The sequence below is a fragment of the Notolabrus celidotus genome, chromosome 19, assembly GCF_009762535.1.
Source record: "Notolabrus celidotus isolate fNotCel1 chromosome 19, fNotCel1.pri, whole genome shotgun sequence".
Classification (NCBI taxonomy): domain Eukaryota; kingdom Metazoa; phylum Chordata; class Actinopteri; order Labriformes; family Labridae; genus Notolabrus; species Notolabrus celidotus.
In genome coordinates, this window is record NC_048290.1 from 8,856,855 (window position 1) to 8,871,675 (window position 14,821).

General features: G+C 38.3%; 1 protein-coding gene across 2 annotated transcripts in view; it reads left to right on the forward strand.

Moving 5' to 3' along the window:
• The window catches only part of dnm1a (dynamin 1a), a 63,141-nt gene that overhangs the window by 18,482 nt on the left and 29,838 nt on the right, over positions 1-14,821 (forward strand). Inside the window, exons 9-14 of one of the 2 annotated variants that reach the window (XM_034710481.1) lie at positions 3,234-3,301; positions 3,899-4,037; positions 9,746-9,832; positions 10,895-10,965; positions 11,070-11,121; positions 13,158-13,169. In XM_034710481.1, the coding sequence (XP_034566372.1) occupies positions 3,234-3,301; positions 3,899-4,037; positions 9,746-9,832; positions 10,895-10,965; positions 11,070-11,121; positions 13,158-13,169 (429 nt within the window). The remainder of the gene's footprint in view (positions 1-3,233; positions 3,302-3,898; positions 4,038-9,745; positions 9,833-10,894; positions 10,966-11,069; positions 11,122-13,157; positions 13,170-14,821) is intronic. The other variant, XM_034710482.1, reaches the window with a different exon arrangement.

The window sequence follows — 14,821 nt, forward strand, 5'->3', positions numbered from 1 at the left end:
ATCAGAAAACACAACAATGAAAAAGAAAAGAAAACAAGTACGAAAACCGCAACACGACAAAACACAACAACTAGAAATAAATACAACAACAAAAAAGAAAAACAACAAATAAGAAAACAATAACCCATCACAAAATACAACAAACAAAAAAGAAAACACAATGACGAGAAGGAAAACTACAACAAAAAAACCCCCACAAAAAATAACAGAAAAACAACAACAAATCAGAAAACACAACAACAAATAAATAAACACAACAACAAATCAGAAAACACGACAACAATTAAGAAAACACAACAATAACAAAAAAACACGACAAAGGGTAAAAAACAACAAAAAATTCAAAAAACACGACAAAGGGTAAAAAACAACAACAAATAGAAAAACACGACAACATAATATTAGCACAATGCTTTTTAAAAATATTATTTGTTGTTGTGTTTTGCACTTCAGGGCCACCGTACCTTTCCTTGCTTTTTCGTCACATCTCTCTATGACCAACATATTGTCAGGTATCACTTTGCAGAGATTCAAGCCTTTCTCTCTTACCTTTCGAGTCTTGACCTTTTCTCTCAGTTTTCATGTAGTTTTGTCATTTCATATCATTCTATCATTTCACTCATGCACATCTCATGAAGCTTTAGCCACTGTAACTGGCATAAATGCTTCTATTAAAGGCTCCCACAACTCATGCTCTTGCCAATTATGCTCTGTGTTTCCTGTCTTACTTTTTGTTGGGTGTTAACTTGGTTGGTAAGAGCCAGAGGGTTGCATTAGCGCCCTCTGCTGCTGTCGGTGGAACTGTCTTCAATGATGTTACTGATCGCTGAGGTTTTGAAACTTTGATCACTGAAAGCTCATTACTTCTTACAAAACATGCAGCAAAGTATCAGTGAAACTTTTGAGGATTGTGAAGTCTTCCTTTTCTTCTTTTTCCCTTTTTGTTCTTCTTTTTTTGATCCTTAAAAATTACATAAAAGTCATGAACGATAACTCCATCGTCAGAAACCGCACAAATGAAGAAAGCTACGTTGTAACTCTTTGTCTGCAATTTGCAATAAAAACTGTCTGATTCTGCAGACTTTGGCATAACCACCAAATCATAAACATGTCTGTTCATGGCTGTAAATATTTGGACACAAAAGATACAGACTCAAAATTCTTTGGAACATTTATCAGAGTTGTGGTTTTGCTTGTTTTGTTCTCTAGTTTTGTATTGATTTGTGGCACTACAGTCAGTTTACTCAGCAGGAAAGAGATTTTTGAGTGTTTGTTTGACGTAAAACATGTTCATATTACAGTGAAAGGGCTGAGGATGTGGAGTGAGTGAGGTTAAAAATAATGCAGACGGAAAAATGTAATAAGTAGGAGGCATATCTATCTTGCTTTATGACAAAGTCTGTGAAAGAAAGAAAGTGTCCCTAAAGGCTCTTTTTCTGACTCAAACATTCCTCTTTCCTTCCTCACAGTTCAGCTACCTCTCATTCGTTTCTTTTCACTCTCACTAACTTTCCTCATTTTGTTTCTCTCACTTCTTTCATCACTTTATTACACACTCCTCCACATCCTCTCCAACCTCTTCAATCCTTTTCCTCCACACTCCTGTTTCCATCTTCCATCCTTTTTCTTCACTTTCTCCCTCAGCTAGCACAAACCCTCTCTCTGCTTCCATCCATCTTTCTCCTCTGTCCTCTCTCACTCTCCCTCTGAGGTCATAAAACTTACTGCCTGTGACTGAAGCCTCAGAAAAAAAAATCTGTGTTGGTTTTCTGCTGTGTAGACGGGGACAGTTGTTTCCTAGCCTAAAGATGGGCTCATAAAACAGACAATCATAATATTTTAAATATCAAAAATACATGTTTGAGGAAAATATGAATATTTATTGGGGAAGTTTAATGAAATGAGGCACTATGAGGAAAAACTGAAAGGCAGCAGAGGCATTGAAGAAGTAGCGACAGATATGTGTCAGTAAATTACAGGCATGAGGAGCATGCATGAGGAGCAGGGGTGTGTCCAGAGGGGTGATCCGGGCCTCCTTGAAAACTGGTTGGCCACCCTGGTTGTCACCCCAAAATCTTAAACCACGATTGTCTCTGTGACTTGGCAAAGACAGGATATGTATTTCAAGTAAACTATTTGGGCCTTGTGGCAACAGGAAGTGGCTTTCTTGGCATTTCCAGATTGCACTTTTTTTGTCGTTATGTTGGAAAGGTTACTTCTTCTTTTTTACACATATAAATATTTTTTAAAGATATATTTTGGGGCTGTTTTGCCTTTATTGACAGGACAGCTAGGAAATGTGGGGAGTAGAGAGTGGGGGAAGACATGCAGCAAATGGTCGACCGGCTGGCAGTCGAGCCGGCAACCTCTGCGACGAGGACTATAGCCTCTATACATGGGGCGCTTAGAACTCTAGGCCACCAGCGCCCCTTTTACACATATTTTGCACAAATACTTAATGTCACTCCTTCAAAAGTCAGTGCCCCAGTTTGGCCACCCCAGTCCATGAAATGTCTGGACATGCCCCTGCTGAGGAGGTCAAAACATGCTATTTATACATGTAAATTCTTGTTCCATAAATGTTTCTCTTATTTCATATGAATTTTTACAACATGGAAAACACACTCGCTTGCCAAATGTTGGTTAAGACGACTGATATAACTCTCCATTTAACTGTTTATAATTCAAGAAGACTGGAGTTGGCTTTGCGTAGCATAACATAGATGCCAAAAGCAGAGGGAAACGACTAGCCTGACTTTTTCAAGACTTCCCCTTCAACTGTCATAGTATTTCACCAGTTAGCACATTTTATTGAATTCATTTACACATGTGAAAATAACAGGATTTGTCATTTTAACTGGAGGTTAAACTATTTCCTGGCAGGGCGCACTGACTGACTTTGCTGTTAAAAGTGTCTGCTCCTGGTCATGAATACAGTCCTGCACATCCCTCAGCATAAATCAGACTGAGTGTTTGGTGTTTTTAAGTTTTGAGTAATACGATTAAATACAATGTCCAGCATACAGTTCGTAAAACCAATGATCTTACAAAGATTTTAGTTAGAAGTAGTGAGACAAACCTGTGCAAAGTGTGAATCCCATAGTTATTAATTTAGGAGTTCAGTAGACTGAATGATAGAGGTATCAGGGGAGACATTTAATTGATCCATGAATCTGTCAGAGATAAAGTGTCTGTATCTAAACCTCCCTGTTTCCTCTGTTTGTCTCTTGCAGATGGAGTTTGACGAGAAAGAGCTCCGCAAGGAGATCAGCTACGCCATCAAGAACATCCACGGAATCAGGCACGTCCGCCCTCAAACTAACCCCTCTGCTCGTCCCTGCTTCCCTCCCTCCTTACTTCACCTCTCTCACTCTTTTCATCTGAGTCACCTCTGCTGGCCAGACTGCATCTAACTGACTTTGCTTATCTAATCCCAAAGACCTCTATACTTTGATTACACGTTGTCGTGAATACTAATGACGTCAGTTGGAGATCAGATAGGGGACTACTTCGTCTGCTAAGCTTGTTTGCAATGTATCATTTTTGGTTCCCATCCATGCAGATATATCCAGAGATATGTCCAAAGATACCACCTTGACTCAAAAGCATGGTCATCAGAGAAAATTTGAATTATATATATTATTGTTATAACTTATGACAGAAGAAACTTATGAATTACTTGAATTACTTTATACTCACCAGAAGTTTTTGATTTTTACTCATTCTATGGTTTTATGTCTGCGTATGTGTTGGGAAAAATCTCAGAATCAGCCGATAATTCCTCAAAATTAACACTCTTCTCTTTACCCAACCCTCTCCCCTCCTGTTTTTATTTTTCTCCATCATCCTCCTCTTCTTTTTTTTTGGCCCTGTGGCTCGTTCTCTCTCTGTCGGGCAGAACTGGCCTCTTCACTCCGGACATGGCCTTTGAGACCATTGTGAAAAGGCAGATTGGGAAGATTAAAGAGCCTTGCACCAAATGTGTGGACATGGTCATTTCTGAACTAGTCGGTACGGTTAGGCAGTGTACCAAGAAGGTAAAAATAATAAGTAAACAGTGGATAGAACTTATTTTCATTTTCAACCCTCAACTGTGAAATCCTTTGTGCTGTTCACTCCCTCTTACTGTAACCACCTGGCTCTCTCCAGCCCTTGCTGTTTTTCTGGACAGCAAGGGGACCCCTGGAGTGACCGGGTGGGCTGCGGTGTACCTGCCTGCCTGCCTACTGTAGTGCTTTGGAAGGGTTTGGCTGGACAGGCTGGCCGTGGTAGAAAACTGTGCTGAAGGAAATGAGTGTGGAGGCTGAGCAGTCATCAAAATATGGTTGCCTGGATAGATTAAACGTCAAAGCAGCCTTGGGACATGTGTTTATGAATCTGATTAAAAGGCTTGCTGCCAATAAGTCTGAAAGAAGAAAGTGAACACTGTTCTTTGCTTGAATTGAAAACCTTTTTGTTGCCTGTCTTCTTTCAAAGTTTGCAAATCTATTTGACATATTCAAAGCATTTATGTTTAAAAACAAGATACACAGTCGCCTCAAATAGGCTGTTTTGGCACAGCAAAACTTTGTGTTGCACCCCAGTTCTACTCTATGTGCCACCCTCATGCAGTTGGTAAGCAAGTTGTAGTTACAGTTTATATCTTGTTTGCTCAAGATATATTTTCCCACAAGTCATTACGCAAGATATTTAGTTTGACCAAGTCATAACATGTATCTTGTTTGCATAATAAATATTCTTTCTTGTCCTAACAAGATACATTCAGTAATTTGTAACAAGATATCTCTTGTGTTTAAATTGTTACAAAGTTATGTTGATATCAAATGTATCTTGTTTGCTCAAGATATCTTTTCCCACAAGTTATTACACAAGACATTTAGTTTGACTAAGTAATAACATGTATCTTGTTTGCTCAAGATGTCTTTTCCCACAAGTTATTACACAAGATATTTAGTTTGACTAAGTAATAACATGTATCTTGTTTGCTCAAGATATCTTTTCCCACAAGTTATTAAACAAGATATTTAGTTTGACTAAGTAATAACAGGTATCTTGTTTGCTCAAGATATCTTTTCCCACAAGTTATTACACAAGATATTTAGTTTGACTAAGTAATAACATGTATCTTGTTTGCTCAAGATATCTTTTCCCACAAGTTATTACACAAGATATTTAGTTTGACTAAGTAATAACATGTATCTTGTTTGCTCAAGATATCTTTTCCCACAAGTTATTAAACAAGATATTTAGTTTGACTAAGTAATAACATGTATCTTGTTTGCTCAAGATTTCTTTTCCCACACGTTATTAAACAAGATATTTAGTTTGACTAAGTAATAACATGTATCTTGTTTGCTCAAGATATCTTTTCCCACAAGTTATTACACAAGATATTTAGTTTGACTAAGTAATAACATGTATCTTGTTTGCTCAAGATATCTTTTCAAACAAGTAATTACACAAGATATTTAGTCTGACCAAGTCATAACATGTATCTTGTTTGCATAATAAATATTGTTTCTTGTCCTAACAAGATACATTCTGTAATTTGTAACAAGATATCACTTGTGATTATCTTGTTGAAAAGTTATGCTGATATCAAATGTATTTTGTTTGCATGAGAATGAATTATTATTGCAAGTCAGTATCTTATTTTATTATTATCACACAAGATATAACATGTATCTTGTTTGCACAAATGTCTTGTTGGCTCTCATTATAATCAGGATCTTGTTCACCAGGATTTTGCACGGACAAGGTGCTTCTTGTTAAAAGGTTGCATCTACATCTACAGAATCTTGCTCAAGATTCTGTCTGGTTTTGTATAAGACATATTCTTGTAGTTATCTTGTTCTTGAGGTATCTTGATCTCACAATATCAGTATGGAAGTTTTTACCTTTTTACAAGATAATCTTCATTGCAAAATTTGTTGCTGATATCTTGTTTATACAACCTAATATGTTGTTCGCACAGGATAGTGTCTTGTTAGAACTAGTTACCAGGTTTATCAGGTTTAAAATATTTGTTTTTTCTCACTAGATTTTTGCACCATCAAAATCTTCATTTAACATGTAATCATCTTGCTTGCACATGTAGTATCTTAAAATATGATATGGGTTGGTATTTAGTGTGGAATTGGCATGCTCTTTCAGATGAACGTCCTTTAATCTTGAGGCAGTCTCTATAATTATGATGCTGTAAAGAAAAAAAAGTATGCATACTTTTGAGGGATTTGGAATTATTATTATTATTTCTTCACGTTCAATCAAATAGCCACAGTTATTTTGAATCCCTGGCAGCCATATTGGATGACCTCAGCAGCTAGACTTTCTTGTGTGTGTGAGACCGCAGCCGTGCACCTGCAGCAGACGGGAGCCATGACCATTATGTTTTATCTGCTCTTCAACAGACCTAAGGGGCCACTCTCAGCTACGGAGGCTTGTGAGTGTGGCCAGAAAAAGAGCAGTAGTCTGTATCCAAGTTGATCCTCTGTGACCAAACAATTTTAACAGCGGTTGGAGCTGAAACAACCTGGAGGCCTTGGGATAATAAATGTTATGATTACACTCCCACTAAAAGTCAGAGAAGGAGGGACGGGTGGAGAAAGGGTCAACAGCAGGAGGATTGGGGCTTTTTGGCTAAATGTCGGCGGTGCACAGCTGCAGGCTCGCAGTGCGTTGCTTGGAGTTTTTGGCTGGTGGAGTTGTGCAGGCTGGGAGCTCCCTCTATTTCTTCCTCTTTCTCTCATCTTTGCTCTCTGTTTTCTCTTTGCTGATAGAGAGAGATTCCAGCGCGGTCCTGTTTTAGAATGGCTTCAAGGGAAATCAAATGTCTCACTTGCATTTTCTTCCTTCTGTGCTGTTTACCCCCCCCCCCCCCCCCCCCCCCCCCCCCCCCCAACCTCCACACCTTTCCTTGTCTATTTTATCTTTCAACTGTTATATTTTTTTATCCATCTCATCTGTGTATTCCTTTTCCCTCGCCATCTGTTTTCGCTCTTTTTTTATCTCACTTTTTTTCCCTCAAAACTCTTTGTTTGGTGATTTACTTCTCTTCCTTCCAATTTTTTGTATTCTTCCCTTTTCTTTTTTTTTTTTTTTTACCCCCCACCCAATCCTCTCTCCTGTGCGGCCTGCTTATCCCTACAGGACGGGGCTCTTCACCCCTGACCTGGCCTTTGAGGCTATAGTGAAAAAGCAGATCCAAAAGCTGAAGGAGCCCACTCTGAAGTGTATAGATATGGTTGTGAGCGAACTCACCTCCACCATTCAAAAGTGTAGTCAAAAGGTAAAATGCTAAAGAGAACCAAGCCACTGTTCAGTCTTTTAATAGCACAGGCAGGGGTAGACCGATCGCTGGGTATTGTTAGTATTGAATTAAGGTGTTGAAAGAGGGAGGAAAAACATGCTTCAGCTGCTTCTTTAAAGTATTTTTGTATCTTTTAAGATATCAAAGAACTCTAGGTTGAGTTTGAGATTATTTGCGGTTAGATATCAGCTTTATTTCCCTCCAAAAATGTCCTTACAATAAGAAAATGAAAGAGGACATCTTCTCTACTATGATGTGAAACACATTTGAGGTTTGTAGATTTATGCTTACAGCAAAATAAACACAAAATTGATGGCATGAACTCAAATCTAACTTTTACATGCAGCATACATTTTAGGTTTACTTTTCACTGAATTCTAAGCTGATGGATTTCTCTTTTAGTGTTTAATCTTAAATTTTGAGGATGACTGTTGATTGTTTTTATCCTTTTTTACCTATCAATAAATCCCACACTGCTAGTGTTGCTTCAAAGTGCTAACCTTTCAATGTTAATACATTAAAGTGGGATTTATCACCAAGAAACTTACAGTAAGTCGATTCTGTAGGTAACATGTATGTCCAACATTTGTAGTTAAATAATGATAAATATGTTTAATCAAAATCTTACCTTATCAGCCAGCAGATATCGGTCTATCCTTACTCTAGTTTTTACCAGCGCTTTGATTTAACCCAGTGTGATTGAACTTTCCTTATCATTTGCTTCCTGTCAATAATTGGACGTATATTGACAATTTAACAAGTCGTTGCCTAACAACCTGCATGCTTTACAATCCTCTGTTAAATTTGACTTTCAGATTCTAGAGAGAGTTTCATTCACATTGTTGAAAGACTGTTTTTGTCTTTGTCAGTGTGGTTTCATACAGCGGAGTGACTGATTGTGAAGTTCCACTCTCTGACTAATCAACGTACTTTAAAGCATCTCTTTATTTCTCTTTTTATTTTTATTTCACTCTGTCCATCCTGTAGTCCTCTGCATTTTTTTTAACAAGCTGCTTCCTCGCAAAGCAAAACAAACCAAAAAACAGAGCGTGACCTCCTTTGGATTTCTCTTCTCTGTCAAACTTTTGTCTTGATTTCACTTTCAGAAACAAACTGTATTGAAATTTACTGTGTGAAAATGTACAGTGTTTGGGAAAATCCACAAAGGGGTCAGTTTGAAGTCTTCCTCCATCATCCTCTATCCTATCCTTATTTCTCTGTCTCCCTCCCTCCCTGCATCTTTGCATTGCATGTCGGTCTGAATTGCAAGAAAAAAAAAACCTTTCACCCTCAGTTTTGTATTTCTGTGTCAGTTTTTAAGACACTTCATCAGATACTGACAGCCTTTGTCTACCTTCAAGTTACAGTGCACTTTTTGATAGCACAAACTTTAATGTAATGTGTGATTTCAAGCAAATATTCAGAGATATAACACCCAAAAAGTGCTCGGCATTAAATCAGATAATAGTTTTAATAACAGGACAGTAATGACACTGTCATTTAAAATTGTTATGTTTGCTCACCAAGTTAAAAAACGTCCTAAAATCCTTAGGCTATCGTCAACAGGTTAAACTGACTAGATGATGATCTTACCACAAGCATATTGGAAACAGTTTTAAGCAGCATGCTTGAACTTTTCCTGAAATCTTTAAGAAGATTTCCTTTTTTCATTCAAACTTGAAACACTTACAGTACCACATAATGCCAGTAAATATACTCTTAACATTTTTATTAAAACACATCTATTCATCATGGATGTTCTCTGCTTTGTAATTGGACCAAACCCAGAGAGCACTAAATCAGGGAGCAGTCTTCCCCTCACGCATTCAGCCCTCTGACAGTCGTGGAAGATGCATTGTAACTTGAAAGTGAGCAGCGTATATTTTTCTCTCTCGGGCTGTGATTTTGGTTTTTGATTTTTCTTCTTTCCTCACACTCTTCAAAATGTGTCTGTGTGACATTGGAGGCCCACCAATGTCTGTGTTCGTGGGTTTGCAATGAGCTCATGGAAAAAAGACCCACAGTGTGCTGGGAAAAAAAAAAGACGCTTTTCTGCCAGGAACACTGTTTGTTCTGTTTGTGTTGTACTATCACAGACTCTGCTCTACTCTTCTGCATTGCTTCCATATTGACAACAAATTGTGGACATTGAAATGGAGCTGGAACTGAAATCCACCCATTGGCGGGGCTGTACAGAGACTAGAGCTGAGTGTGTGACAAAGCCCATAAAACATAACCTGTTTCTGTAATGTATTTGGCTGTATTAGTGGAACTGTGTGATGTGGTTCAGTGAGTGAAGTGATATGTTGTTTTACTGAAGATTGTATGTTGTTCTGGGACAGTGTGTGTGTGTGTGTGTGTGAGAGAGTGTGATTTGGCATGTGGATATTTGTGTTTTTTTGCTTCCTACCTACCTACTGCGTTCTGTGCTCACAGCTGGCCCAGTATCCACAGCTAAGAGAGGAGATGGAGAGAATCGTCACCCAGCATATTAGGGACCGGGAAAGCCGCACTAAAGGACAGGTAGGACCAGAAAAAGAGTTTTTAAGTATGGTTTTATGGTGGTTCTCAGGCCTGAGGCTGTGCCAGTCACACACACACATACCACCACATTCTTTATTAAAGCTTGAAGTCTAGATATAAGGTTGTATGTAAATTTGGACTATGTTAACTTTAAGTTTTTTTATAAATACATTTTGCTTAGATGGAGAATGATGCCACAGGGTTGTAGGCAACATTAGCAGATATGACTACATTTCCCTAGGTGAAAGAAACTTTGGTAATATAAAGGCCTGTGTCCATCGACCCAGTTTTATAGCGCTGGCAGTGTCCTTGAATTAAAATAAAAGGTAGAGATTGTATCCTGGCATTAGCAGCAGCTCAGACCTTGAAATTAAACCCTCAAAAATATACATCAGATCGATTTCTGTTGTTGACAAAGTTTATATTAGAAGTCCCACCCTTTTTTTTTATTTGATTGGTTGTTGAGGAGGAAGAGACAGAAGTGTTCTAAACTTTGAGTGGTGGCTAAAAACAGCTGACACTGAGGACGTATTTTCAAGACTCTGATCTGCATTGGTTCTGTTCACAAAGTTTGAACTGCCAGCGCAAAAACTGCTGTTAGTGGACACAGGCCCTAAGTTTTTTACTACAGCAAAAAGCAAATATTATAGGTACAGATGTCAGGTTATTGTGTGCAAGGAATCAAGAACCAAAAAATTACAAAAAGTATAAATACCATATATATGTCATAAATAAATAATAATAATAATACTTTATTTATATAGCACTTTTCAATACAGGTAACAAAGTGCTTCAAAGTGGGAAATAAAAACAAGAAGAAGTGCAAAGCAAAATGGAGCGATAAAAAATAAAATGAAATAAAAACTAAAAAGCATGCAAGCTTATAAAACAGACCCTTAAAATCAGAGCTCAAATTAAATAAAATCACACAATAAAAGCCTTCCTGTGAAAATGTGTCTTGAGTAATGACATGAAACAAGGGACTGATTCTGCAAGTCTGATATAAAGTCTAAATGGTTTTTATTCATAACTTCTTTCTTTTCCTTCTCTTTGTCTGTTCAGGTTTTGCTGTTGATAGACATTGAGTTGTCCTACATGAACACCAACCATGAGGACTTCATTGGATTTGCCAAGTGAGTTTCCTTTTTCTATATCATAAAGCTACTGAAGTACATAGAGATGATTAAGTTTATATACAGTATAAGACTAAAATCCCATGATGTGTTGTGTCATGCAGTGCTCAGCAGAGGATCAACCAGATGAACAAGAAGAAAGCATCTGGAAACCAGGTACTTTGACCACATATTGACATGTCCTTCTACACGTTACAGGTTATAATACAAATAGAGTGATTGTCATGAAGCTGCAGGAACGTGTTTCCAGACATGCGGCGTGCCCCGTCTGTTTGCCAGAAACATGACATCTGACCTTCACACAGTGTTTCCCTAAGGCTTCCCCCTGTTAGCACTCAGCTCTCTGTTTTACCCATGCTAAATGTAGCACAGCTATACAGTATTTTGTTACCCCGGGAGGCAGTCCATACCCTACACAATGCAGCCCTGTACAGCTCTTCTCCACACTAATCGACAACAGTTGTTGGATCTTGAAACAACTTGTTCCTTTGGTGAAAATCAGGGTGACGTCAGCCCAAACTGAGGACTGCTGCAGAATATCAGACATCTTTTTTTTTGCTCCGGGTTTGTGAATTTAACAAGAACAGTCATAGTATTATGATTACATAAAAATAACTCATATACCTCTGCAAGAATTACACAGTCCTCATAATATGTTGCTTTAATAGAAGAAAACTGGTGGAAATCTCAAGTATCATTAAAAGAGACCTATTAGAAGACAATTACACAACACCTGTTGCTGCTTTTATTTGAAAGTAATATTAATTTTAGCCACTTTTTTTTTTTTAAGTTAGATATTTTTTGGGGGAGGGGGGCTTTTTCGCCTTTATTAGATAGGACAGCTGAAGAGAGACAGGAAATTTGGGGAGCAGAGAGTGGGGGAAGACATGCAGCAAATTGTCGACCGGCCGGGAGTCGAATCTGAGACCTCTGCGACGAAGACTACAGCCTCCAAACGTGGGTCTCCCAGACCGCTAGGCCACCAGCGCCTCTTAGCCACACTTTTATCTGTTATCTTAACCCTCCTGTTATGTTGTGGGTCAAATTGACCCTTTTTAAAGTCTATTTTAGGCAATATATGCCTTCCAAACCAGCTTAATGCAGAATAAAAATCTGGGCAGTATGTGACAGAAGAGGTGTTGTGTTAATTTATCAACATCACTTAATAAAAAAAATAAAATGTAAAATAAGATAAACCAAAAAATCTAGGGCTTTCCCATGTACATTAAAAAAAGTTTTAACATTAATTTAAATGAAAAACAAGTGAGATATCCTCTTTGAACCATGATCTGTGAGAATTAAAGAACACCAATGGACCAAATATTGATTTAAAAGGTTAGTAATGGAGTTAAAAATGAATGTGTATGGGATTTTTTGGATTCTGACACGGATAATTGAATATGCCCCGGGTCAAATTTACCCAGGAACATTATTGCTCTTCCAGAGAAACGAACATAACAGGAGGGTTAATGAAAAATAGATTATAGAAAGTATAAAAGAAGTTATGTCAGCTTCCATAAGTGAAACCAAACATGTAGAGCTCCTCCGACTGACTGGCTGCAGTACAGGTCATAAAACTCGCCTCCTCTATGTTAACAGATGGGACATGAGGCAAACTTCAGAATACAGGTTAAATACATTTTTCTCAATCATGTTTTCTATCATCATGGTTAGTTCTCATCATGAAGATTTAAGTTCAAGTGTCCTGTTTTCTTAGGAGTTCAGTTTAAATTAGTTAGACACAAGAATCTGTAGAATCTATGGACTGAGCTGACCTGGGGATCATTACAGTTCTTCTCGAGTTGGACGTATGTATTGGTTAGCTGAAAGGGTGGGACATACCCCCATAATACAGCAAACTTTGTGCAGACCCTATTGAGGAGGGTGTTTTGTACAGTGGGAGCAGATGGAGACATGCCATCGCCATCCATCTGTTTATACACTTAATGCAAACACTGACGAACAAAACCTTTTGTAAATACATCACATTCACAATATCAGATTTTGCATGTTTTCTTCCTGCTATTTTCCTCTGGTAATATGATACTCCTCTGTTTGATATTACTCTTTACTCTCTTCTCTTCAGCTCTTGGTTATGGGTTTCCTAGTTTTTGTTTTCCTCTGAGTGATCCCTCTATTTTCTCTGTTTTTTTCGTCTCTTTGTTGTCCTCTTTGTGGCTTCTCTGCCTCAGGATGAGATCATGGTGAGTAGTCTGTATGTATGTTTGAATAATGAGCGTGAGTGATTGTGTGCATGTCTGATAAAGGCTTTCATGCGTTTGTGCTCATCTCTTCTTGTCTGTTTGGATCAGAATACATGCATATGTGTTCACTTATGTCTTTTGTATGTGCTGAGTCATGGTTGATTGTGGATTTCATGAGTGTGTGTATGGATGTTTCTTTGTGTGTGAAATGAGCTTCGTACTAACCGTCAGTAGATGAGCAGGTGGCTGTGTTCGGGGATGCTTGGCTGCTTCCCTTTCCTCTCTTTTTCAGCTGCACACTCACTGAAGACACACACACACACACACACACACACACACACACACACACACACACACACACACACACACACACACACACACACACACACTCATACACACACTAACAGTATGGGAGGATGAAAGCATCACAGAAAGCTATTTTAGAAAGTATTTTTTAGCTTAGTTAAAAGGCTCTGACACTGTGGCCGGTTTGCTAAGGCAGTGAAGAGATGCCCTGCAGCATTAGCTTTAAATACATAAAGAGAAGGGATGCTCGTATATGCGTCTCAAAGAAAGAAGAGAGTGATGACCGAGACCAAGAGAAAAAATAAGATAGTCAATAACTTCTATACACACATCACCAAACTTCTCCTTCCCATCTCCCTGTTTTTTTGTTTTGTTTTATTCTCTGCCTCTTCCCACCCCAAGTAGCAGAAGGCCAGAGGGAATCAAGACCAGACATATGTCGCCCCCATAGTTAATCGTCAGTTGTCATAACAGCCACCCAGGTTAGGGGTCAAATGTCAGGGGCACATTGTAAACAGAGTGGTGATCTGCACTTCCTGTTTAGTGATAAATGTAGCTGGCCCTGCAGCTTCTGTTTTCCTGGTTGAACACTCTGCTGACCTTCAGAGAACCACTTAGTAACCTAAAAGCACTGACTTAGTGTATATATTAGTAGGAAGAATGCATTGTTTCTTGTTTAATTTAATAACATATTAGGAAAAATGATAATGAATGACAAAGATGATTAAGGAGACAAAGAAAATGTCAGGTTTTGTCAAGTCCCAAACATCTACATTCCTTGAAAAGGAAAAGAAAACATTCTTTGGAGCCATTGTGCCACCTTTTTTATTTCATTTTATTTTCACTAACACAGATTAATAAGAGTCTAGGAGTTATATTTCAGGCTTCTAAGCCTTTATTTGGAGAGGATAGGACAGTGGACAGAGCAGGAAACTAGGAGAGAGAGCGGGGAGTGACATGTGGGAAAGGGGTCGCAGGAACCTGGGCCCCCTGCTTGAGGATCACTGCCTCTATACATGGGGCGCATATCTTATCCACTTGACACCCCAGAATTTTCTTTAAAGAGAAAATTCAACATCAGAGTGTGAGGACCAAAGTAAACATAAATACCAGGGCTGTCAAACAATACTTTAAAAGATGTAGTTAATTACTGAATTTCAATAATGAATTTCATTTGATCACATTTTTAGAATTCCATTGATTTCACATTTCAAAATAGATTTTAAGTCCATTGTAACAAAGTAAGCAATTCTCACCAGTGTCTTGATTTGAGAATCAAATAAATGATCAGTCTGACTGGCTGCAACTGTGTGCTTAGCTCGTAGGTGGCCGCTGAAACCCAGAGT